The 25825-nt window shown below is 42.0% G+C and overlaps 1 protein-coding gene across 1 annotated transcript in view; it reads left to right on the top strand.

Annotated features, from left to right (window-relative positions):
* LOC118903071 (dystonin-like) overlaps window positions 1–25825 on the top strand; it is a 491338-nt gene that overhangs the window by 270868 nt on the left and 194645 nt on the right. The window contains 1 exon segment of the mRNA XM_036867747.1: window positions 7900–8066. Within this exon segment, the coding sequence (XP_036723642.1) occupies window positions 7900–8066 (167 nt within the window).

Here is a 25825-nt window from a genome sequence, read left to right as displayed (position 1 = left end):
GTGGCTGTCACGGGCTGGGGGAGCATAAATAACACTGTGGGCAGGACTGGGGCAGCAGGAGGGGGAGCGTGGGGCGGCCACCTCAGAAAGACCCACCCGGGCCACAGAGACACCCAGGGACGTGGGGCCACGAGACACAGACATGGGGACACGTGGGGCCAGGAGGACACGAAAGGGGGTGATGGGCGGCTGGAGACACAGAGGCAGACACACCCAGAGAAATGGGGATTGGTGGGCAGGGCTCTGGAGAGTAATCTCCGGGGCTGGGCTCACCGCCGGGCACTCCTGGGCGGTGGTTGGGGTGTTTGGTGATTATTGCAGAGTGAGCTTAATTGGCAGCCATTTACTTTCTAAGATGACAAGGTTTACATGAGAGGCTAAAACCCATTCATACCAAATGAAAACGTGACACGTGTTTCTGATCTTTCCTCCCCACCTCCCCCCACCCTCCTCTTTCCTCCCTCCTCCTCCCTCCCTCCTCCCTCCCTCCTCCCTCCCTCCTCCCTCCTTCCCTCCCTCCTTCCCTCTTTCTTCCTTTCCCTCCTTCCTTCCCTCCCTGCATCCCTCCTTCCCTCCCTCCCCTTCCCTCCCCCCTCCCCTCCTTTCCTCCCCCTTCCCTCCCCCCTCCCCTCCTTTCCTCCCCCTTCCATCCCCCCTCCCCTCCTTTCCTCCCCCTTCCCTCCCCCCTCATTTCCTCCCCCCTCCCCTCCTTTCCTCCCCCTTCCCTCCCCCTCCCCTCCTTTCCTCCCCCTCCCTCCCCCCTTCTTTCCTCCCCCTTCCCTCCCTCCTTCCCTGTTTCCTCCTTTCCCTCCTTCCTTCCCTCCCTCCCTCCCTCCCTTCCTTCCTTCCTCCCCCCTCCCCCCTCCCCTCCTCTCCTCCCCCTCCCTCCCCCACTCCTCCCCTCTCTCCCCCCTCCTCTCCTCCCCCCCTCTCCTCCCCCCTCCCCTCCTTTCCTCCCCCTTCCCTCTCTGTCTCCCGCCCCTTACTCAGCAGATGGTAAGTGAGCACCTAGTCTGACCACGCTGGGCAGGGTATGGGGAGGATGTTCCAAGGGGAGAAGTAGCCTGAACAGAGGACCCGAGGAGAGAGGGAGTGTGTAGTCCACATGGTCTGACATTCGTATGGTTTGATCGTGGAATAGAAGGAGAATGGCTTGGGTCTGGGCAGACCAGCCGAGACTGACCTGGATTAATGTGTCTGCGGAGTGAGAGCAGGGCACACGTGGTGCAGTGCAGCTGGTTAGGAGGCTGTTACTAGTCCCAACACTGAGGCTTAGTTCCAGAGGAAGGGGAAGCTCTCCTGAGCCCGGTATTGTTCTAGGTCTATCATGACTATGTCTTAGAAGATGTTGGTATTGACCCTGGAGACTAGAGGCGATGGTCCTGAGTAAAGATAATATTTGCTTCAACTCATCGTTGGCCATGGGGAAACGGAAGAAATGGGGCTATAAGACCCTCTTCTCCCTTGAAGACCGTTTTGGGGCAGCTCATGCACCCCTGGAATCAGGCACTTCGGTCTCCCCGGGTTCGTGGGAAATTTGCAGATGGGCAGGTTTGGCAGAACTGCTGCCTCGGCAAAAGGTCAGGATGGGGAACTGGAGGCAAGACCGATGACCCTGTGCTGCCCCTCATTGCGTGATCCCCGCCTCTGCCCATCGCTTCCTCTGCGACGTTCCACAGCCAACTAATTTCCTTCTTTCCTGAGAAAACAGAATCATGAGCAAGAACTCCCTCCCTGTTTATCTGGTCGCCTCTCCTTACTTTCCGTGGAGTGGTTGGGGTAGAAACCAAGTCTCGACGGGTTGAGGAGTAAAGACAATAAAGATTATAAAACACAGAATGTTTTTTTTTCCAGTTGCTTTCCTGAGAAGAGAGTTGGTGCTAAGTACAGAGGAAACTGGGTTTATGAAGGTTATTTGTTTTTATTTATTTTAGGATGGAAGAGCCTTGGGCATCTTACATACTCAGAGCAAAGACCCAGGTGAAGGGAGGGTCACTGATAGTGAGACCCCCCCCCCCAGGAGGTGGAGGATTCACAGGAGGGAAGCAGGTCAGGAGGAAGCAAAGGTCAAGGGTGACAGGGTGGGACAGTGAGGGGGCTCTTACGTGTGTCACTGTTTTCTCTGTAAAGAAGATGAAAAAGTGATGCCAGACATGGAAAGAAGAGGGGGTGGGGTACGAGTTTCAGGCATTTCGTGAAGAGTTGGCAGAGATGCTGTGAGGGATAGAAAAACCAGCTGTTCAGGACACTGAGAAGAAAAGGCAAGTTTCCTGGAGCCCCCGGCTGAGATCAGAGCTGGGATTCGTGGAGGCAGTGGTCCACGTGGTGGTATGGTTTCCTCTAGTTCAGGTGTATACTCAGGGCAGGAGTGGAGACGACATACCGCTGCCTGGATCACGGTTGAGGTTCGGCTGGGTGGTTGCAAGGTGAGGACGGGGTGAGGGAGTTGAGGATGGTGGTTGACGTGATGGATCATGTGGTGCAAACCGAATGGAGAAGAAGGAGGTAAAGAGAGCAGAGGGGTCAGAGACGGGGCAGAATCGGGCCAGTGGAGGAATGTGAGATGTTGCTGAGCCTGGTGGTTGGTCCAGCTGGAGTTAAGGAATGAAAGTGCTGGAAGAATGGACATTGCTATCAGAAGGTACAGACCTGAAGTGGACTAGGTCGGGTTCAAGGTGACAAGATCCAGGCTGTGGCCACAGGTGTGTGTGACCGGCTGACATGGAGGGAAGACAAAGGCCTGTGAGGATGGGGCCCTGGATGCAGACGGGGACAGCCAGCCCGGTGTCAGACCGCTGGGGAGTGTGGGTCATCTTGAGGCCAGGAAGAAGGTGGTGGCACAAGAGTGACCTGCTGTGTGAAGGCAAGGTCTTTGTGCCCGTGGATAATGGTTTGAAAACTACTAGTTTTCACTGGGAACATTAGAAACACATGCCCTGCCCGTGGGCCCAGTGGTGTCCAGGACTTGAGTTAACGCAGTGCAGTGGGGGGGCCTGGGTTTCAGTAAAAAGGCAGAAGCGGGGCAGGGTAATGAAGCTGAGGCGGACTTGGTTTCCCGTGGAATAGATACTTCTGGAAAGTTGGGAGTGGAGGCAGTCTGGGTCTGGGAGATGAAGCAGAGATGAAACGTCTCTGGAGAGGCTCAGTGGGAGGAAGAACTTGCGCTTGGGGGGCAGCAGCAGTGACCCGGATGAGAGGCATGAGGGCTTCCAGTTTCGAAAAGGAACTTGGGTCTAAAGCATCTTGTTTGTGTTAGATGCGAGCTGACAGATCGCTGGTGAGAGGCTTGAAGCAGCAAATACTGCTCATGAAGTTGTGGTGGGAGAAGCTGACATTTGTAGAGTTTTCTATCTGCCAGGCCCTGTGCTGAGATAATGCAGATTATCTTGTCCTAACTTTAGAACTGCTCCAGGAGGAAGATGTTATTATGGCATCATTTAAGTTTTAAAAACGAGGAGAATCTTTTCTTTGTTTTAATTGAAGGATAGTTAATTTACCATGTGGTGTTGGTTGTAGGTGTACAGCAAAGTGATTCAAGTATACATATATTTATATATATTCTTTTTTAGATTCTTTTCCATTACGGGTTATTACAAGGTATTGAATAGAGTTCCCTGTGCTGTACAGTAGGTCCTTGTTGTTTATCTCTTTTATATATAGTAGTGTGTATCTGTTACTCCCAAACTCCTAATTTATCCCTCCCCCCCTCTCCCCTTTGGTAACCATAAGTTTGTTTTCTATGTCTGCGAGTCTCTTTCTGTTTTGTAAATAAGTTCCTTTGTATCATTTTTTTTAGATTCCATATATAAGCTATATCATATATTTGTCTTTCCCTGTCTGATTTACTTCACTTAGTATGATAATCTCTGGGTCCATCCATGCTGAGTAGCTCTGGGTCTTAATCCTCTTAGTGGTTGCAGTTGGGGTTTGAACGCAGGCAGCAGGAATTGAAACCGTCTCTGCTCTCTGTGTGCCTCCAGGATTCGAAGGGAGGAGCCTTGGTTACTTCCTAGAATCCCACCTGGCCTGCCCTTGATGGAAGAGTCAGGCTGTTTTGCTGAATGCGCAGATTTTACTTTAGGAGTCATGAGTGGCAACTGCAGACTTAACAACGTTTAGCATTTGGTTTATTTTGCTTTTTAATTTTGTTTACACCATATCATGAAAAGTTTGATAGACTCAGATAGGTAGTGGCTAGTGGTAACAGTATATCCAAAAACGCCTTGATTTCCCTATGGGGTAACTACTCAGTTAATTGGAAATCCCAGGAGAAGCTGAAAGACTTAATGTGATAGTGGTCTTTGATATGTTAAAGTTTGGTTCATAACATATTTGAAAATACCCTTTAAAACTATAGCTTTTGAATCAGTGTATGCATGTGTAATGGTCTGATACGGTGTGTGTGAGAGTAACATGCTGAAATATGATTTGGGAACCTTCGGGAACTTATTTAATAAAATATATTATTTTCTCCTGGTTGATGTTTAGCCATATTCAGACCTCTAAACTATTCTTCCTTAATATCTTTCCCTGGGTGTGCTGGGCAGCGCTGCAACTATTAAACTTACCCTCTGGTTGAAATGTTCTGGCAGCCCTTGTTATAACAGGCATTACCTTTGTGACTGGACTGGCGTGGAAAGTTCTTGACCCGGCCTCTACCCAGCTATCGCCCCTTTCTTCATATAGCTATAAATACCACCCACGTAGCTCCTGCGTTCTTAGGGTTCCCAGAAGCAGCTGATTTTATATATATATATATATATATATTTTAAAAATTTTATTGAAGTATAGTTGATTAACAATGTTGTGTTCATTTCTGCTGTACAGCAAAGTGACTCAGTTATACATATATACACTTTTATATATATTCTTTTCCATTATGGTTTATCATAGGATATTGGATATAGTTCCCTGTGCTGTTATACAGTAGGACCTTGTTGTTTATATCCATCGTATATATTCTAATTTGCATCTGCTAATCCCAGACTCCCAGGCCATCCTTCCCCCACCCTCCTCCCCCTTGGCAACCACAAGTCCAAAAGCAGCTGATTTTATAATCTGTAAAGGCTCTTGTGAAATTTTACATAGAGGTTCAACTTTTCATTTACAGTTTCCTAGATTCGTTTCTCTGAACCTTGTTTTCAGAGATTTCAATTGGTTTGAGGCAACAAATTTGAAAACTTTTATCTTTTACTCCTTTTCCTAAGAGAATTGGGAGAATAATAAAGCCAAGTATTTGCTTCTCCCTTTGTCCAAAAAAAAGAATAACCACAGCAATAAAATAGCCAACAAATTGAAAGTGTGCTTACTGTGTGCCAGGCATTACTCTGTGTCCATGTTGTTGAATTTGCACAACACAGTGTAATGACTCTTATCATCATTGTTTTACAAGTGAGAGAACGATCTTAAAGCAGATAAGTAACTTGAACATGTAGGTGGTAGAGATGGGATTTGAACTCCTGGGATGTGCTGGAAAGGCTCGCCAGCATGATTTTAGGGCAGAATGTCAGTTGGAAGTTGGGTGATGTTTCTGCTCTTTTTTTTCCCATGTTTTAAAAAAAAGATTACCAAAGGGGCGAGGCGGGGGGAAGGATAAATTAGGAATTCGGGATTAATAGATATACACTATTATATATAAAAGAGATAACCAACAAGGACCTGCCTTATAGCACAGGGAACTGTACTCACTATCTTATAATAATCTGTAAGGGAACAGAATCTGGAAAAGAATATATAAATATGTAACTGAATCACTTTGCCGTACACCTGAAACTAACACAGCCTTGTAAATCAACTATACTTCAATAAAATGAAAACAAAAACAAACAAACAAAAAGAAATCCTTCCCATATATCCTATGTAACATGTTCATGCGCACAGTTCTTTCCTGTGCTGTGGAGATGAGCACAGATTCCTAGGAAGGATGACTAAATTGAGATACTCCTGCACTTTCGAATACTGGCCCTGTGTGGGGAGCCTTGCTCCGGCTGTGTCTGGGTGTGAGCTCCCTGGCACGGCTGCCTCATCCAGTACCGGATGGAGAGAGGTGTGTGGGCCTACATCCCTTCCACGGGGTGCTGGCAGAGCTGGTAGGCCTAGGGTGGGCTTAACTGCCACGTGTTCCTGCCCCAGGTCCCTGGGTTGGCCTCTAGTCCTCTGGCTCCTGGGACAGCGGTAGGAATAAAGGGCTTTCTGTTTGCACATAGCATTGCCCAGTGTAAAAGACTTTCTTTGTTTTATTTTATTCTTTTAAATGTTATTGAAGTATAGTTGATTGACAATGTCATGTTAATTTCTGCTGTAGAGCAAAATGACTCAGTTATTATACATATATATTCTTTTTCATAATTTTTTATTATGGTTTATCACAGGATATTGAATATAGTTCCCTGTGCTATACAGTAGGACCTTGTTGTTTTTCCATTCTATGTATAATAGTTTGCATCTGCTAATTCCAAACTCCCAGTCCATCCCTCCCCCACCCCCCCTCCCCTTGGCAACCACAAGTCTGTCCTCTATGTCTGTGAGTCTGTTTCTGTTTCATAGGTAAGTTCATTTGTGCCATATTTTAGACTTCACATATAAGTGATATCATATGGTACTTGTCTTTCTTTGTCTGACTTAATTCGCTTAGTATGATAATCTCTAGGTCCATCCATATTGCTGCAAATGGCATTATTTCATTCTTTTTTACGGCTGAGTAATATTCCACTGTGTGTGTGTGTGTGTGTGTGTGTGTGTGTGTGTGTGTGTGTGTGTGTGTGTATGCGCCACATCTTCTTTATCCATTCATCTTTCTAGGCTAAGGGCTATCTTTGGTCTGGCTTTTCTACTTTCAGTTGCCTGACTGCCTGTTTGGACCTTTGCTTTCTGTGTTGTTTTTACAGTGTCTTAGCCTCTCAGAGTTTAGACTGAAAAGAGTCTTGAACAGTATCTGCTTCTGCCTCCTTCCTCCTCATAGATGAGGATGTTGACTCACGGATGTGAAATGACGTGTTCAAAGCTATGGGACTAGCGGCCAGGACTGGGGCCAGTGTCATGACTTCAGGGATTTTCTTCCTGGTGCAAGATGACTTGTCCCCCCCCCTCCGTTTTGCTTCCCATCTGACCCTGGCTGGCCGCCTGTCCTCTTTATCCCCTGGCTTTGCTCCTGCACTGGCTGAGGGAACAGTTTGCTGGTGTTACTCCCAGTTTGGAAATCACTGTGTGACCCCTGCCGAAGTCACTTGGTGCCTTAATGTCATTATCAGCAGGTTAAGTAGGACCCTTATCAAAGGGCGACTTGCAGACGTAAATCGTGTGAACTGGGGACCTGTTTTATTATCATTTAATGGAAGAGACTTTAAAAAATTAATGAAAACAAAGTATAGGGAAAATTATTTGATAAAAGTTTCCCATTGAGTAAGCTGAATGAGGATTCATGAGAAAATTAGAGAGACCTCAAGCCAAATTGTTATGTAATGTGGTTAATTGGAGAGGGTGCTGTTTTCCTTTTCTGTTCTTTACACAGAATACCTGTTGGATCAAGTTCCTCTCTGCAGGTAGTAACGTAGATTAATTTGTAGGTTCTGCCTTGATCCATTTGAACTTGGAAAGACATGTGCTTAAGTTGTTTGAACAGATCTGATTAGTAAAGTGGAATGGAGAATTTTCAACACTGGGATGTTTTGGAATGAAAAAAAAATGAGATGCTTGGGTTAAATCTGACTTTTCCATCTGTTAACCTCTTTGAATCTCAGTTTCCCTGTATGTAAAATGGGAAAAATATACTCCTCTTACAAGTGAGAGTTAGGAGGATTAAGTGAAACAGCACTTGTAAAGTGCTTGGCACATAGTAGGTTCTTAATCTGCGTTAGTTTCCTTCCTTCCTAATGGTTTAACATTTTCTGTTCCATTTAGATATCTGATATCCATGTTACTGGTGAGTCAGAAGACATGTCTGCAAAAGAGAGATTGTTACTGTGGACACAGCAGGCCACCGAGGGTTATGTGGGGATTCGGTGTGAAAATTTCACCACCTGCTGGAGAGACGGAAAACTATTTAATGCCATCATTCATAAATACAGGTATGGAATTCGTTGTTTTTTTTCCCCCTTTGACAAATCTGAGAAGTGTTTCTTTCATTTCCAAATTTTAAAATAACCTTTTATTATTAGACAAGCACTGAATGTGTATGGCAGAACATTAGAAATACGGACAAGTGAAAAAAAAATCACATTTCCGCTACCCAGAGATCGTCACTCAGATACACAGAGCTATGGTGTGTCTTTGGATTTTGTCAGTGACTTAGTGGAGAATAAGCTCTGATACGTAGAATCTGTAGGTGGAGGGCCAAGATTGTGTATGTAGAGAACTGATGATAGTGAGGTCAAGGTTCAGACTAAGCCTCACAAGTTTCCATATCATAGCCTCCTTATCTAGTTACTCTAGTGAGTAGCTGGGTTTAATGATGGCCAACTTTGGGGTGGTAAACAGTTTCCCGGTGAGAATTGTTAACCCCAAGATCTGAGTTAACACTGACATAGCACCTACTAAGTGCCAGGTGCTGTCCTAAGCAGTTAACATATGTTCATTCACTCAGACCACACAGCATCCCTAAGGGAATCTTGTCATCCCTGAGTTACAGACAGAAACTGAGACCAGAGTAAATACTTGCTTTAAGTCACAAAACCGAGTGTCGGGCTTGGGATTCAAACCCAGGTATTTGCCTGTTGAGTCCACACTCCTATTGCCTTATAAGAAATGAAATCCCTGGAAATTCTTGATTGAAAATGATGTATTGATCTCCATTATTTTTCTTAGTTTTGCAAGGATTATGTCATGTTGTTGAAGAACTGAACATCTTCCTAAATAGAGTAACCCACTAAACTGACAAACTTATTTGATTGCAATAAAAATAATAATTAGGCAGAATAGTTCATATTTTGATAACTTTCTGCATGTGAGGCATTCTGTTAAATGCTTTCCTTATGTTATCTCACTCATCTCCCAGAGTCCCATAAAACAGGAGCTGCTGTCACCCACTTTTATAGATGGGGAACTTCAGGTTAGCCAGGGTCACACTTCCACCAGGTTGCAGAGCTAGGTTCTCACCCAGTCTGCCTGGAACCCCATCTCTCCCTTTCTCTTTCTTCCTTTCTCTTTCTCTCCCCTTTCTCCCCACTCTTTTTTATTTTGGAGACTTTGACATCTATAGAACTGTACTGAGTCTCCCATGGGTCCACACCCAAGAGTCCCCTTTAAACGCTGTCATAGTCTGCTTCCTTTACAGGACAACATTTCAGTAGAGGTAGGTGTAGATTGCTGAGTTAAAAATAAAAACCTGTGCTTGCCCAGAGTAAAGTGCCAGCTCTCCTTGAGGAACACGGTGCCAAGAGGGTTTCATGGTCACAGACAGTGTGATGATCACACTGTGTCCTGTGTGACTTAGAACACAGGCCGTCGGAAGTCTCACCTGTTCTGTACCTAGGGTGGAAAGGTCTTCTTAGCCTTTGAATGACAGTATTTGGATTGTTACACCAAAGGATGTGTGTCACGATGCATTTTGAGGGTGTGCTCTGCTCTCTGAAGTTTTTTAGCTTAGAAGCAAAACATTTAGAAGGCAGCTGTTCTTCTAAAATAATAGACTTTTAAAAACAACTGGTCTCCAGGCATTGTCTCTTCAATACTTAGGAAGGATTATGAGTACCAATTGGTATATACCTGCTGTGCGTTTTTATACTTAAATAAGTCACTGCTGTGTCAAAGATCCTAACATTTCCTGTTTAATGTTACAGAGCTCACGTTGCTTTAGGAGAAGATTTGAATCTTGTGAAAGTGATTTGTTTTGAACTTTTATTTTGGCAGAGTGATCATTTTAGAACATTGCTTAGCTTTAACTTCTTTTTTTAATGGAAGTATAGTTGATTAACAATGTTGTGTTAGTTTTAGGTGTACAGAAAACTGGTTCAGCTGCATATGTATCTATTCTTTTTCAGATTCTTTTCCCTTATAGGTTATTATGAAATATTGTGTAGAGTTCTGTGTACTGTCTATTTTGTATATAGTAGTATGTTTAGCTTTAACTTTGAACTTGGATTTCCTAGTGTGCTTTGTTTTCCCTTGTTGGAGTTCATGGTAAAAATACTGAATATCAGGTTTAAATACTTCGAAGATTTCTTTGTTGCTGAAGTTTTGTTGTTACCCTATGCCTAGAATTACTGTGGTTTCTTTTACTAGAAGAAATCTTTCATCTGTAGAACTGTATTTTTTGTAAGTCCTTGGGCCTTTCTTTTTACTTAAAAAACAACTGAGTACTTTTTTTTCCTAGTATGTGTAAGAATTAAGCAGGTGGCATTGAGCTCCACATGCTTTTCTTTGTTGAGAGCCTTGATTTACTCTAGAAACAAAGGAGACAAAGTTATGAACAATTATGAAATCACTGTTAGCAGATTTTTGGCTATTGGGCAGTACTAATCACATTTAGAGAGTAGTGTTTTACTTAACAGTTGTTTTTACTTGATAATTATTCTCTTAAATTTTGTAATGTATTTATTTGGATTCGCTCTGGAAACGTACCCACTTCATTGGGCTTCTTGGATTTTTTCAGATAAAAAGTTTTATTATTTATATGAATTTTATTTGACTTCTGTAATAAAAATCATCTGAGGTGGCACATGGGTTTGGTTTCTACTCAGATGCCAAGTCTAACCATATAGGATACTTTGTTGAGAAGGCCCTTAAGAGGGAAGGAGGGCTTCACAAGAAACAACCTCGTGATTGGGGCCGTGGATGGAAAGAGGGTTATGGTACCCCGATGGAAAGAGGGTTATGGTACCCCGATGTGACAAGGTCACCTGCCATAGATAGAATGCTAGAGATTTCTCTAGAGGTGAGAAGGAAAATAGTGTTTATCATTTAAGAGTAAACCAGTATTATTTGTAATAACTGATTTAGTAAGGTTTTTGTGTACAGTTGTCCCCTTGTATCTGCTGGGGAGGTTGGCTTTAGGACCCCCGCAGATAACAAAATCTGTAGATGCTCAAGTCCCCTGCGTAGCATGGTGTAGTGTTTGCATATAACTTCACACATCCTCCGTATACTTTAAATCATCTCTAGGTTACTTCTAATACCTTATACAATGGAAATGCTGTGTACCTAGTTGCCAGCACACAGCAAATTCAAGTTTTGCTTTTTGGAACTTTCTGGAATTTTTTTTCAAATGTTTTTGATCCGTGGTTAGTTGAATTTGAGGATGCGGAAACCGTAGATACAGAGGGCCAACTGCACTTAGTATCTTCTAAGATTTAGAATTAAGATCTGAAATGGGAAGGTAATAGCATCCTTCAGATTCTGTATTGATGTGAATACTGTCAACAGTTGTGAGTCAAGCACATTAATTTGGATTAACTAGCATATTTCTATTAGTGTCCCCCCATAGATTATGACTTTTGAAAGTGGAGAGTGTGTTTGTTAACCCCAGTAAACAGCACTTTACTAACAGTTTACTTTTATTCTAAAAGTTCCATAGAAGCTTAATTTTCTAAAATTCTGTTTTTCGAAAGAACTATTATATGAAATAAAAATGAAGAGAAATTTTCATAAGACTGATTTATAGATGTTAGGCACTAAGAATGTTCCATGGAGGTGAAAAGAAAGTAACTGTCACATAGCAGGTACCCAGGAAATAGATGCAGGATGTTGACCAGGTATTAATTCCTGTCCTGCCTGTTTTTAATATACGGTAGCTTTTAAAATTATCACAGTCCTGTGAAATAGATGGCACTATTTCCATTGTTATCAATTTGTTATCAAATTGTTAAATTATTAAACTGAGGGTCAAAAGGTAACTCATATGCTCCGTATCACATACGCTTTTAAATAATGGAGGTGATTGCCCTGGATTCTCAAGTCCTCTTATACTTCCGTGTAAATACTTAGGTAATTTCCTGTAGGCAGACTACATATGAAGAAATGGAACTTTTGGCCAGAGAAGCTGTGGTTGTGCATCCTTGAAGACTAATGATATTCAGCAAAGATATGTGAAAATTCTTGATGGATTTAAGAAATTGTTACCTGAAAACTGGGTTTGCCTTTTGGAGGGTGTCCAGCCAAAAGGCACAACCAAACCAAAGATTGGGAAGGATTTATTTTACTTGCAGCAAGTAAGGAGAACACTGGAGATCTTTCCAGAAGCAGTGTCTCCCCAAACAGCAAAATTGGGGAAGTTTTAAGCTAACAGTACATGCATATTCATGAAGGGGCTTGGGTGGTGGACAGAGCCCAAGCTTTAGTTGATTGAAGCCACAAGGGTCAGAAAAGGTCACCATCGTCATCCCTTAGGTTCTAGTTTATCTGGTGGTTGAGCATTTCAGGCTCATCTTCACCATTGAAACAGAACTGGGAATCTTTACAACTGATGTATTATCTTTGCTATTGTTACTTCTCTTGCCTGATAACAGGCAATGTTTCTGCTTTCTTATGTTCCATTAAGATCATTAATTACTGAGATCTGTTCAAGGGTAAGCACTGTGGCCAGGCTTAGATCACAAAATGGCTTAGACCAAAAATGGCTCCTCTTATGTCAAGAAAGCCGTGCCTGGTTCTCTTTCTCCGGGGACCCCCTACCCTATCTGCTTACAAGATGACCAAATGAGTAGTATCATATATAACCGCCAGCTAAGATCTTGGTCCCTTGTAAGAAATTAATGAGGACAGCATTAATTGTTTAACTTAGAATCAGCCATCTCTGAAAATAGCATCACCAACAACTGTAATGTAGTGAGGAAAGTTGTAGATAATATAAGAGGACATTAAAATACTTAGTACCAGTAAGAGGAAAATCACAAATGGACTATTCTGCAGTTTTAGTGTGTCATGTCATCCTACAGAGGGTGGATAGCCTGGATAGTGCGATGGATAGTGATGCTGAAAACTCAGCCTCTGTGCACCGGTGCCAAACTGAACCTCAGAGACAGGGTTTTGGGTAGAGTAGGAAAGAATAGCTTCATTGCTCTGCCAGGTAGAGTAGGAAAGAATAGCTTTATTGCTCTGCCAGGTAAAGGAGGCCACAGCGGGCTTGTGCCCCTCAAAACTGCGTGTCCCATCCCAGGAGGATTTGGTGAGGAGTTTTATAGCAGTGGTACAAGGGTGGGGTTGCTGATAAGATTAGGGTGTGTGCAGGGCCTGCACTCCTTTAATCTGGTCTCAGGTGATCTCCTAATCTTGATGAGCTTCTCTGGTTCCTTTAATCTGGCCTCAGGGGGTCTTCTCTGGAATGAAGAATGCTGACATCTTCCATTTATTGGGGGTTTTAGTTCTGTAAAGAACTCAAAGATACTGATATGTGTATCCCTTGAGGCGGAACCAGGACCCTGCCCCAGGGCTGCTCCTCTCTTGTCTCTGCGTCCCCCTCCCTTGCCTGATTGGCAGCTGTTCGAATCTGCCCTTTGGGACTCAGGGAAGATCATGGAGGCTGAAGTCTGTTCCCTACAGACAAGAGACCGGGGAAAGAAAGGCTTCCGTGCCCAGGAGCCCCATAGGGTCCTGCTCGGTTTCAATAGTAAGGATGATAAAGTAATATGATTTAGTAGAAGAGATTACAAGGGATGGTTCTGTGGGCTCTATTTAAATAGGTCACTGATAAATACATTGTTTTTATATTACTTCTGTCTTAGGAAATTCTGTTCCTAATTCCTTCTAGGCACGTTCGTTATATTCAGTTTTCCATGCAAAGGGTTCAAATAATAAAAATACCATCTATCTATACTAGTTTCTGCTTGTTTTGTTTATATAGTTTAAATTTTCTTTAAAGCATATTAAAACCTTTTCACCAAAAACCACAACTGGTAAGACATCTTAGGTAAATAAGCCTCACTGTTGCTCCTTACCTTACTTTTCATTTGAAAGAATAACAAAGCAGACTTGGGTTTGATGGACTTAGATGAAAAGGATGTCACAAGTGCATTTGATGAGTAAGGAGCTTAAAAGCGAGAGAGGATGAAGTAGAATTAACTGAGAACCAATAGCCAGGGGATTCTAGGAGTATCCTCTAGATGCCAGTTGACTGATAAGTCACCAGGAGTTAAGACAGACACAGAGGAGTGAAATTCCTGACAGTAGCACACGTTTTTTAGAGGCAGATGTTAACAGCAGAGGGTTCAACTGAGACTTCTATGCTCTCAAGTATGCTCATACACACAGGAAACTGGACTTTTTCCTTTCTGAGAAATAAAGCTCTGATTTCCAGCTTGAATTCAGCCCCCAACTCGTCTGACTTTATCAGTCCCTGCCCTGGAACACTGATGAAAGCCAAGTTACAACTCAGCAGGGCCCAGCATCACTCAGCGTGAAAACATTTCTGTCCGACAGGCAGAGACAAGAATGGGCACCCACGGGCAAGAACAAAAGAGCACAGACTGTGCAGTGGGGCCAGGTGAGCCTCAGGTGGCCACACGTCACGATACTAATAAGTATGTCAGGACTGAAATGCTGGGGGTGTTTTGTAGAGAAATTATTTCAGCTCACTAGTTTCGGCTTGTCCTCTTCTTGTTCTTAATTTATCCCATTCATTTATTTAACTCTCCTTTTCAAGCCCCTGGCATTCTTTTCACAAGCATGTTTTAAATCTATTACCCAAGTAAGACAACATTTTTGGAACAGGTTGTGTTTTAGAAGCATGCCATTTAAATATTTTCTAATTAGGCAGCCAGGAATTTTTCACTTGTCTGAGTGTGCAGTTGGGTAGCAATGATTTTGTTCATTGTCTTCATTTGGAATTAGAATTTAATGGGACCATCGTATTGCATTCTATTAAATCTTTAAAGACACTGTAATTGGGAAGGTTAGGCGGTGAGGCCGTGGTCAGAGTCATCTTCTTTAATAGGACCTGGAGGCTGTGATTCAGCCTCATACCTGGATTCAGTCACACCTTACAAGCTATACTGGATTGGACTGGTTTAATACTGGGAGGAGGCCCTTTAAGGTTTTAAATGTTCCCATAGGAAGTTGGATTAGTGTCCACTAGGGATTTCTTTTCTCTCAGAACCTGGTCTGCCCTCAGGCTGCAGAACCCAGAGGTACGAGAGTGTGTGTGTGTGTGTGTGTGTACACAGGTAAGGTTTGTATGGCCATGGGCTAGACACAGACAGAGCCTTGATGGTTGTTCATTTTTTAAAAAGTCACAAACATTTCAGTTTGTGAGGCAAAATCAAATTGCTTATTTACCTTACCAAATAAACTTAAAACATGAACTCTGAGGGCATACGTGGGTGACTTGTAAACATTACTACATTTTAAAATCCGTAGGGAGCTCACATGCATGGCTGGTAATGCATCGGTATCCGTGTGAGTTAATGTTCATATCCGGTGACAATTTTTAGTATTCTTCTGTGTATTATTACATGCAGTTTTGGGACTAGAGTTTAGCATGTAAATATTTAGAAGAAATATCTGCTCATATTACCTTCTTTTTGTGTTTCTGGCCCTCTTGCCCCGATTAATTTACAGAAATTCTCTATCATACTAAGCCTTCCATTATTCTATGAAATAGCTCCTTGTAGATAGGAAGTAAGGCATAGCCCCAATTCTCCTAGTTGCATTTTTGAGTCAGAAACTTAAAAAGTGACCCAGGCATAATAGGAAGATGGCTCACCTGGCCAGCCTCGCCATGAAAGTTTGATAAATTTTGTAGCAGTTTCCACACTAGGCATTCCTTGCCACAGTCCTACTTTTTCTTATATCTGTGCTGGAAAAACAAAAGCAAAAGCAACCAATAACAACAACCAAAAAGCAAACATTAGCATCATAAAACATTCCAATAGAATAAGAGGCTATGCATTGAAATGTGATTTCTTTCTCCAGATTCTCAGACCCTTGCCCCAGAGGCAACTGTTAAGTTTCCTTCCTATTCTTCCAGAAATTTTCTGTGCATATACAAACACCTATTTTTCTTTTTGGCAGGGCGGTGGTGGTGGTGGTGGGGATCTGTTTTACTGAGGTCTAGTTTACATTACCACCTAATCTTTAATATGTTTATAATCTTTTCTAAAACACAAATGAGAGAATAGCATGTGTTATTTCACATTTTTCCTTTTTCCCCTTAATTTATTTTTTTGCACATCTTTTTATATCAGCAAAAATAGCTTTACCTTATTCTTTTGAATGTGCATAGTATTCTATTGTATGGATGTAACAGAATTTATTTAATGGTGCTTATTCATGGACATTATATTTTTTGCTATTAAAAAATACTGTACTGAACTTTGTATGTGTCCCTCTGCAGATGTATGAATGCATCTGTAGGATAAGGTCCTGGAAGTAGGATTTGTGGGTCATTTAAAATGTTAAGACTTATGTCTGAATTGTCTACCAAAAGAGTTGCATTGATCTATACCCCTTCTGTACTGTTTCCCCTACATGCTGCCTTTGATAAAGAAACGTTTCCTTACTTATTCATTGCATTCTAGCAGATCTAAACCCCTTTCATTTTTAATTCTTCTTTTTAAATTTACCCCTTTATTCATAAATTAATTTTCTTCAGCTTTTAAACTTTGTGCCAGAGCTGAAAGGGCAGGCCTGCGTGTCCCTCTGTTTGGTGTACAAACTGTTAGTCTAAACATGTATGTGTGTTAAGAGTTTAAGGGTAAAAATGACCAAATAAGTGGGCACATTTCTGAGTGCTGTGATCATTTAAGAAGTTAGAATACTAGCAGGGAGGGAGGCCGGTGTCTTGAGATAACAGGTGAGAACGTGCCTGTCACGCCAGCTTTAGGAAGCATGTAATAAATGTCAGTTTCCTTCCCTCCCTCCAGGCTGCTGCTGACCCACTAATAACAGGGCTGTGTCTAGGAGGCTCGGGAGAAGATGGGCTTTGATTAAAGACTCCCCTTACTGCGAACCTGACGCGTTCTCCCTTCATCAGCTTCCCCTCAGCATTCTCTGACCTTCTCCTACCCTGAGATTTCTCCTGCAGTGCAGGACCAGTGGCTGTGTGCTCTCCATCTCTTGTTCTCTGATAGGTCCCTCTGTTTTGTTGCAGCACCTCTTTTATTTTGGCTCATTGACAGATTCATATTCTCATGTTATTCTCTGAAAGAAGTAGTTTAATATTTTCTCCCAGAGTAAATAAGTTGATTCATCCCACACCCTCCCCTTTTTTTGTGTGGGGGAGGGTGGTATCTAGCCCGTAGATTTACTTACAATTTACTCTCGTAAGGTCACTTAAATATAGGAACTGAAGGAGTTACTCTGTCAAAATTAATACTATTCTCTGTGTTTAGTAAAGTCTGTGAGGCTGTTATGGGGTTAATTGTTCTTTGTGAAGAAGTGAGAGTCATAATTCATTAGGTATCTTCTAATGTCTCACGTTAGATTCTAATCTTAAAGTCCTAACAAAGCTTGCTGTGAATTATAGTGTTTCTTTTCTTTTTTTTTAAATTTCTTTTTTATACTGGACTGGAGCATAGTTGATTAACAATGTTGTGTTAGTCTCAGGTGTACAGCAAAGTGATTCAGTTACACATATACATGTTTCTGTTCTTTATAGTGTTTCTCTTTCTTTGCTTTCTGCCTTGTTGGTAGGAGAGAGTCACTTTGTAGGAAAAAAAGAAGAATTTTGGAAGTAAATTCATACATCTCCTTTTGAGAAAAGGGAAAGTTACTTTTATAGTTTGTTGCTACCTTGGAGCTCTTGGCTTAGTTTCTTCAACAATATGTACCCAAATATGAGCATAAAGGACTGTCTACACCCAGTTACACAACTGTGGGTGGGTCTCCTGCACGTTCGAAGTTATTTGCTGGGGGAGGGGAAGGACCATATTACAGGTCTTTTTTTTTCCCCTCTTGAGGGGAGGGGGCCGAGATGAGATGCTTTTTCCCACCAATAAGAACAGTAAGAATATGCTAAGCCTGAACACGATTTAGTCCAAACAGTCATCTTCAGGAATTTGTTATGGTGACTGTCCTGCCATCATAGACTAAGTGAGGCATCGTTAATGCATGTTTGTGTTGTGTGATGTATCTGAGAGCGGATGGAAGTGACACGGGTGGCTTCGTGCATCTGTGTGTGAGTTGGTGTGCTGTGTGCTGAGCACAGAGGTTGGGCTAAGACTGATGTCTAGGTGAATGGAGTGGGTTTCTCCCTCCCTCCCTCCCTCCCCGCTTCCTTCCTTCCTTCCTTCCTTCCCTCCCTCCCCCTTCCCTCCTTCCCTCCCCTTTCCTTCCTTCCTTCCCTCCTTCCCTCCCCCTTCCCTCCCTCCCTCCCTCCCCCTTCCCTCCTTCCCTCCTCCTTCCCTCCTTCCCTCCCCCTTCCTCCCTCTCTCCCTCCCTCCCTCCCCCCTTCCCCCTTCCTTCCTTCCTTCCTTCCTTCCTTCCTTCCTTCCTTCCTTCCTTCCTTCCCTGCATCCCTTTCACCTCCTTCCCTGCTGCTGAGTACACACCAGTTTCCCAGCAAAGCCTGACCTGTCTGAGCCCAGCTCTCTGCTTGCTCTGTGCCTGTACCCAGCAAATGAAGCACAGTGGAGAAAGTCCGACTTCAGGGTGGATTCCCAGCCTCATGGTTCTGCCCAGCTGTCTCTTCTATACATGTTAATTCACCCCTTCTCTCCCTCACACCCTCTGTCCTTCCTCACTCCTGCTTTCAGAGGATTTTGAGGCCAGAAAGTGGAAAGTCTTTCTTTTGGCTCCCAAAGGTACAAACCTACCTTCCTCTACATCCATCTCGCCATCTTTTCCCCAGTTTGATGGGCGTCCTCCCCTGCTCTGGACCCCATCCCAACTGTTGCCTCAGAAACCTTCTTTCTCCTTCTAGTAAACTTTTCTCTCTCAACAGATCTTTCTCACTGGATTTTAAGCCTGCTGAATCCTCTTCATTAATAAAACAATAAAAAAACCCTCTCTCAACCCCATGCTTTTTTCCATCTACTGCCATAGACCATTTCTTTCCTTAAAGGGAAGACTTCTCAAAAGAATTGTCCGCACCCTCTGTTTTCATTTCTTCACCCCATACTTATTCTTCAACCCACTTGAATCTGGCTTCTGGCCCCCAGATCCACCAAAACCACTTCTTCTAGGGTCATGAGTGACTTCAGGATAAATGTGGGTATCCAGGACACATTTTCCAGGCCTCATCTTATTTGTCAGTATTTGACCCTACTGACTGCAGGTATCTTTTCTTCACGAAATGCTCTTTTTCTTTTCTGGCCCCACCCTGCCCTGGTTTTCCTCCGTTTCCTGGACTGTTCCTGCTCAGGGCCCTTTCCACACTCGGACTGTCTCACATCACAGGCTGGTGGACATGGGAGTTCTTCAAGGTTGCCTGTCTGCCTTTCTCTTCTCTCTGTGTTGACTCTCGTCCGTACCTACACCCCTGGCTCTATGCATTTGACCTTCTGTCTCCCAGCCTGTCCATTTCTCCCCACTGCTGCCGTGTTCTTTCGCAAGTCACCCTGGCCTCTCCCTGGATTCTCTGGGAGTACTTTCACTCTTTTACATTTCTTTTTTTTTTTTTTTTTTGCTGGCTTCTCATTTAATCTGCAGGAATTTATATGGTGGATGTTTCTCCCTTTTATTATACATTTGGAAGCTCCCACCTTGGACTGTATCCACAGCACCTCAGCTGCAAACCCAGCTCTGAGGTCATCGAGTCCACGTGACCCCTTTGTCTACCTGCATCCCTTGCACTAAATAAGCACAAACCCAAATATTCCAACAGGTGCCAAAAATAAATGAGAGAAAAAGAAACCCAGCCTCCATTGGAAATGCTCAGCAATTTCCTTTGATTTACAAAATTAAGTAAAGGCCACATCCTTTGGAAAGTTTGTCACTACTTTTTTTTTTTTGACATATTCTGCCTTTCTTTTTTTTTTTTTTTTTTTTTTTATTCACACACACACACACTGTATTTTATTTTTACAAGACATAAATAGACTGACACCAAGCATTGTACATGGATGACCACAACAAAAGCAACAATGATTGCAATTACCAAACATGAAACACACTTATACTATGTCATAATATTGACATTCAGTCCAGTAATCCTCCACTGTAACCGCTCCTTTACTTTGCAGTGAAAATTGATTTGTATATTCTTTGCCTCTGAGTCCTTGTGGGATTTTTTTTTTTTTTTTAAATTCAGACAGAAAGTCACAAAAATTATACTCATCCTCATCAGTTCACTACATTTCTTCTCTGTCTGACCTCAGAGCTGAAAGCTTAATCTCTTAATCCTCCTTAATGCATTTTAATAGTTTTCCATAGTTCTTGGGAAAACGTTCAGAATCCCTTAAGAAGTTCATGAGATTCTGCGTCATCTTGGATCCTGCCGTTCATCCAGCCTCGTCTCTCCCCGTGTCCGCCTGCCGCTTGCTGGCTTGTGGCCAGGGCACTGGTCCCCTTGTACGCACGCTCCCTCTAACACAGCGCACGTGTGTGCTTTTGCCTCCTGCCTGGCACTCTTCCACCAGGTTTTCTCCTGGTTTCCCCCCAGCTCCCCCCAGCTCCCTTCAGAGCTCTGAGCTCTCCATACACAGAGTCCTATATTCTTTAAAAATTTTTTTTTAATTTTGTTGAAGTATGGTTGATTTATAATGTTTTGTTAATTTCTGCTGTACAGCAAAGTGATTCAGTTATGCATATATATATATATATTCTTTTCCATTTTGGTTTATCACAGGATATTGAATATAGTTCCCTGTGCTATACAGTAGGACCTTGTTGTTTATCCATCCTGTATATACTAGTTTGCATGGGAAAATGTGCAGAAGACCTAAATAGATATTTCTCCAAAGAAGACATACAGATGGCCAGTAGGCACATGAAGACATGTTCAAAATTGCTAGTTATTAGAGAAATGAAATCAGAGTCCTGTATTCTTAATGCCTTACTGCCAGGCACATAGTAGATGCTTATTAAATGTTGAGTGAATGGATGAACTCCTAGTTTGTTGCCTGGGAAGGATTATTTATAATTAGCATACCAAAGCACCACATTCTGCTTCTCTGATTACATTGTGTTACATTGTTTGTATGCCCATAGATAACTTCTTAATAACTTCTGTACATTGCTCTGTATACTTAGTTCCCCAAGTACTTTCATATGGACCTTCTCTTGAGACTTTGGGCAAATCAGTGGGGTTTTTCAAACCATATGGCAGCAGCAGCCCCCAACGCCCTCCCTCCACCCCATACACATTTTTTGTAGATGGGAAGTGTGACACAGGTGTCTGGATGTGTGTTCAAAGTCAAAGCAAGTTAGGACTAAATCACAGGACACCTGAATCACAGCCCTTTGACTTTTTTCCACCTCAGTATAGCCTTTTTCTCTCAAATATGTAAAAATTTGTCTTTAATAATTTTTGGAAACTTTAAAAAACTGTGGTAAAATATACAGTCAGCCCTCAGTATCCATAGGTAATAGGATCTGCAGATTCAACCAACCAGGGATCAAAAATACTACACGATCTGGGGCTGGTTGTATCCACTTATGCAGAACTGCCTATATGAGGTGGCTTGTAAAGGACTTGAGCATCCGTGGACTTGGGTGTCCTTGTGGGTCCTGGAACTGATCCACCGTGGATACTGAGGGACCATGGTACGTAACGTAAAATTGGCCATCTTAACTATTTTTAAGTGTACAGTTCACTGGTATTAAACACATTCACAATATTGTACAACCATCACCACCATCCGTCTCCAGAACTGTTTTCATCTTGCAAAACTGAAACTCTGTGCTCATTAAATAGTAACTCCCCCCCCTCCCCCTAGACCCTGGCAACCACCATTCTACTTTCTGTTTTTTTTCCAGCTAAGAAAGAAAATTATTGCTCAGTGTCCTTTCAGATGATCAGATATCTCAAGCCACAAGGTTTATTTCAGTGGTTTTGATTTTATTTTTAAAACAATCTGTTATGAATCATGGACATAGAGAACAGACTGGTGGTTGCCAAGGCGAAGGAGGTTGGGGGAGGGATGGGGTGAGAGGTTGGGGTTAGCAGATGTAAGCTTTTATATATAGGATGGATAAACAAAAAGGTCCTACTGTATAGCGCAAGGAACTATATTCAATATCCTATTCTGTAATGGAAAAGAATATATATATATAAAAGAATATATATGTATAACTGAGCCACTTTGCTGCACAGCAGAAGTTAACACAACATTGTAAATCAACTATACTTCAATAAAAAAATAAAAATTAAAAATTAAAAAATCTGTTACCAAATGGTATCTTTTCCTGACGTCATCATTTTATAGTGTCTTCCAGAGTTAGACCAGCATGAAATACCCCCCTCCGCCACCCCAGGCCTAAGTGTGTTCTTTGCCTCTAGATTTAAACAGTAAAAATCAACACTGGAAAAGAATGAAAAGGTTTGCTGTCTCCTGGTTGAGGGTTTAAGGCATGTTTGTGATTGTCCTGTTTGTCTTGTTATATCTGATATTATTGAGGATTTTTTTTCCAGTACAGAATGTTAATAATTTTGAAAGGGAAGATTAGAGACAAGGGGAATTCTAAGATGGTTTAGTTCCCAACTTCCCTGATAAGATTCACCTGGGGGAGGGGGAGAACCTTGTTAAAATAGAGATGACCAGGCCTTCCGCAGTCTGGATCAAACCATTCCAAGTGTGGGAAACGTTCGTATATTCGATGAATACTGTTTTGTTAACAAGCTGGAACTACATCTTAATTCTTACAGTTTATTTTTCTGAGCATGCCAGTGTGCACACATACACTTTGTGGTGTTTCTTTCTGGGAATTACCATCATTATCGTTTTCCCCAGTAGCAGAAGCATGAATTCATCTGTGTTTTCTTTATCCTGATTTTTCAGCTTCATATTGGATACGACTGTTTGACGAGTTCTCAGTGTATAGTGCCAGCAGAGTGCAGCATTTTGGCTCGGGCTTTGCATGGAGACAGACCTGGGTTCAAATACTGACTGCTCCTTGTCAGATTCTGCCCTTGTCCAAGTTATGTAACGTCCTTAAGCTTCAGTTTTTCCGTCTGTAAATTCAGGACAATAACACACCCTGGTGCTCAGGGTTGTCAAGAAGATAAAGTGAAACAGTGCCTTTAATGCCTGTAGTGCACTGCCTGCCACATAGTAGGTATCAATACATATGAATCCCTATTGTTGTTTTGTGACTGTTATTATTTTATGACATCCCAGCTGGGAACATGGCCAAAAGCTGAAGCTGAGTGCACATGAGAACATGAGAAGGGAGGATTCAGAACCCAGGAGCAGTAATTAGTGCTTTTGAAAATGTTATAATTGATCCCTTGCATGTTGTTTTCACCCCACGCCTATTTTCCAGATTGTTTTCAGTAGAGAAAAGCCCTTGGGAAACCTCAAAACCATGTGTATTTGTTTGGGTGATGGAGGAGCTGTGACATCGGATCCTGTTCCCTATGGATTTTGATGAGGATTTCAAATCCTGATTGGAAGCCTTAGATGGCGGCTTTGTCTGTAGAAATTAGTGAAGAGAAAAGGATCAAACCTAAAATGGAGACTATCTCCAGAAATTTGAATTAGTGGCACCTTTCAGTCCCCAAAGCTCATCTGTTCCTTTATTATCCATTCATTCCTCAAGCGTTCATGTGCTGGGCATTAGGCTGGATATTGAGGATAGAAATGTGGATAAAACACGGGTTCTGCCTTCAGGAAGCCCGCAGTCCACTGTGAGAGATGGACAAATGCATAGTTGAAACAAACTGTGGTAACTACAGAAATAAAGGTAGCACAGAGCACTGGGAACAGAGAAGAGCATTTCCTGGAGGAGATGGTGGTGGAACCAAGTCTTGCAGGAGAATTCAAGTTGACCAGGTCGTGTCATCTCATTGGGGTGAAGTGGACATTTCCTGAGCAAAGGAGAGACAAGAAAAACCTGATGTTTTTGTTTCGTATTAATGGACTCTGCTTCTCTCCCTCATGTTTGTAAAAGGGAAATTTCTCAAACATAGGTTGAGGGTTCAGATCCTGGGTAGCCAAGACTTAAGTCTATACTCACTCCATAAATGACTGCTGAGTGCCAACTGAGAGCCAATACAACCCAACAAACTCTATGAAATTTCTTTTTATATGTACCACATCTTTATCCATTCATCTGTCATGGACATTTAGGTTGTTTCCATATCTTGGCTACTGTAAATAGTGCTGCTATGAACATAGGGATGCATGTATCTTTTCTTTTTCCTTTTTTTTTTTAAGTGAAGTGTAGTTGATTTACAGTGTTGTGTTAATTTCTGCTCTATTGCATCTGCTAATGGCAAACTCCCACTCCTACAATCTCCCACCCCCCACCCCCTTGGCAACCACCAGTCTGTTCTCTATGTCTATGAGTCTGTTTCTGTTTTGTAGATAGGTACATTTGTGTCCTATTTTAGATTCCACATGTAAGTGATATCATATGGTATTTGTCTTTCTATTTCTGACTTACTTCACTTAGTGTGATAATCTCTAGTTGCATCCATGTTGCTGCAAATGGCATTATTTCATTCTTTTTTATGGCTGAGTAATATTCCATTGTGCGTGTGTGTGTGTGTGTGTGTGTGTGTGTGTGTGTATCTCACATCTTCTTTATGCATTCATCTGTCAATGGATATTTAGATTGTAACAAACTCTATGAATTTAAATCATTTTTTCCCATACTTTGGAAACAAATCCTGATTTGAACTTTGACTATTGATATTTCTTATATATATCCTTTCAGCAGTTGTCACATTTTTGGTTCAGGATTTGGTAATCTTGTGTCTGCACTACTGTATTCTTTTCTTAGCTAACTTTTATCAGTGCCCTCTCTAGTATGTTCCGATGGCAGTTTCTAAGGACTTTCTTTCCAGGTATTTTGACTTTGCTTCATGCTCCTTGTAGTTGGGCTCGTTGGTGTTTGACATGATAAAATATGGAAGCCTCATCTTCAGCCATTTGTGACACTAAGTCACATTTTGTCTCAGAATCATATCTAATTTTTATGTGAGCTAATATGTTAATAAAGTGATTGAGGACTGTAAAGTTACTTGGGGTGTCTATACCAAAAAATCTCATATAGAATTTTAATGTTCCACTAGTTTGGCTATCAGTGTGGGTGATGATATCTTTATATTTTGTATACACACACACACACACACACACACACACACACATATATATCTCTCCAAATGCCTCTATATACATAAATACCATACATATATGTGTATATATGCTTGTGGATGTATATATATCTATTTTGTCCAGGGAGAATGAACTTTTAAGATGGGTGTTGTATGCAAGATAAGCATTACTTTTATCCAAAATTATTTTGCATTATGACAGTTACTGTTTCGTTTGATACCTTTTCGTCCTGTATTTTTGGGAATAAATCAAAGGCACTAAGCATGCATAGAAGTGGTTTGCAATTTTTGGCCTTTCTTTCAACTTCATCTTATGGCCTTATCTTGGTTTTATATTTCTAATTTAAAATGTATGTGACCATCTCCTGTTTTTATTTCTTTGTAAGCTGTTTTTACTCATTTAATGGGGAAAAGGTGGGATATAAATATGTTTTAAAAATTGCTATCCATGATGATCGAGTCATTCAGAAAAGATTACATTATCATAGAATAATAATACAAGTAAGAGTCACAATGGCTTTTTTTTCCATAAAAAGACTAGTATATATTATTTTAGTGGCAGAGGATTACATTATACGATTTTCAGTGGTCTTCAGTGAACAGGGAAATTATGCTAGTTAACACTCAACTATCTAAACTAATACAGGAACTTCATTGCTCACAGCCTTTGCTTAGTCAAACCTCAGATGGGAATAAAATTTCCTGTAAAAGTGCCCCAAAAGGGAGATGTTACAGTGAAAT

This window comes from Balaenoptera musculus, chromosome 11 (assembly GCF_009873245.2).
Source record: "Balaenoptera musculus isolate JJ_BM4_2016_0621 chromosome 11, mBalMus1.pri.v3, whole genome shotgun sequence".
In the NCBI taxonomy this organism is placed as follows: domain Eukaryota; kingdom Metazoa; phylum Chordata; class Mammalia; order Artiodactyla; family Balaenopteridae; genus Balaenoptera; species Balaenoptera musculus.
Note: the sequence above shows the minus strand (reverse complement) of the source record. Positions and strands in the feature narration are given on the sequence as shown.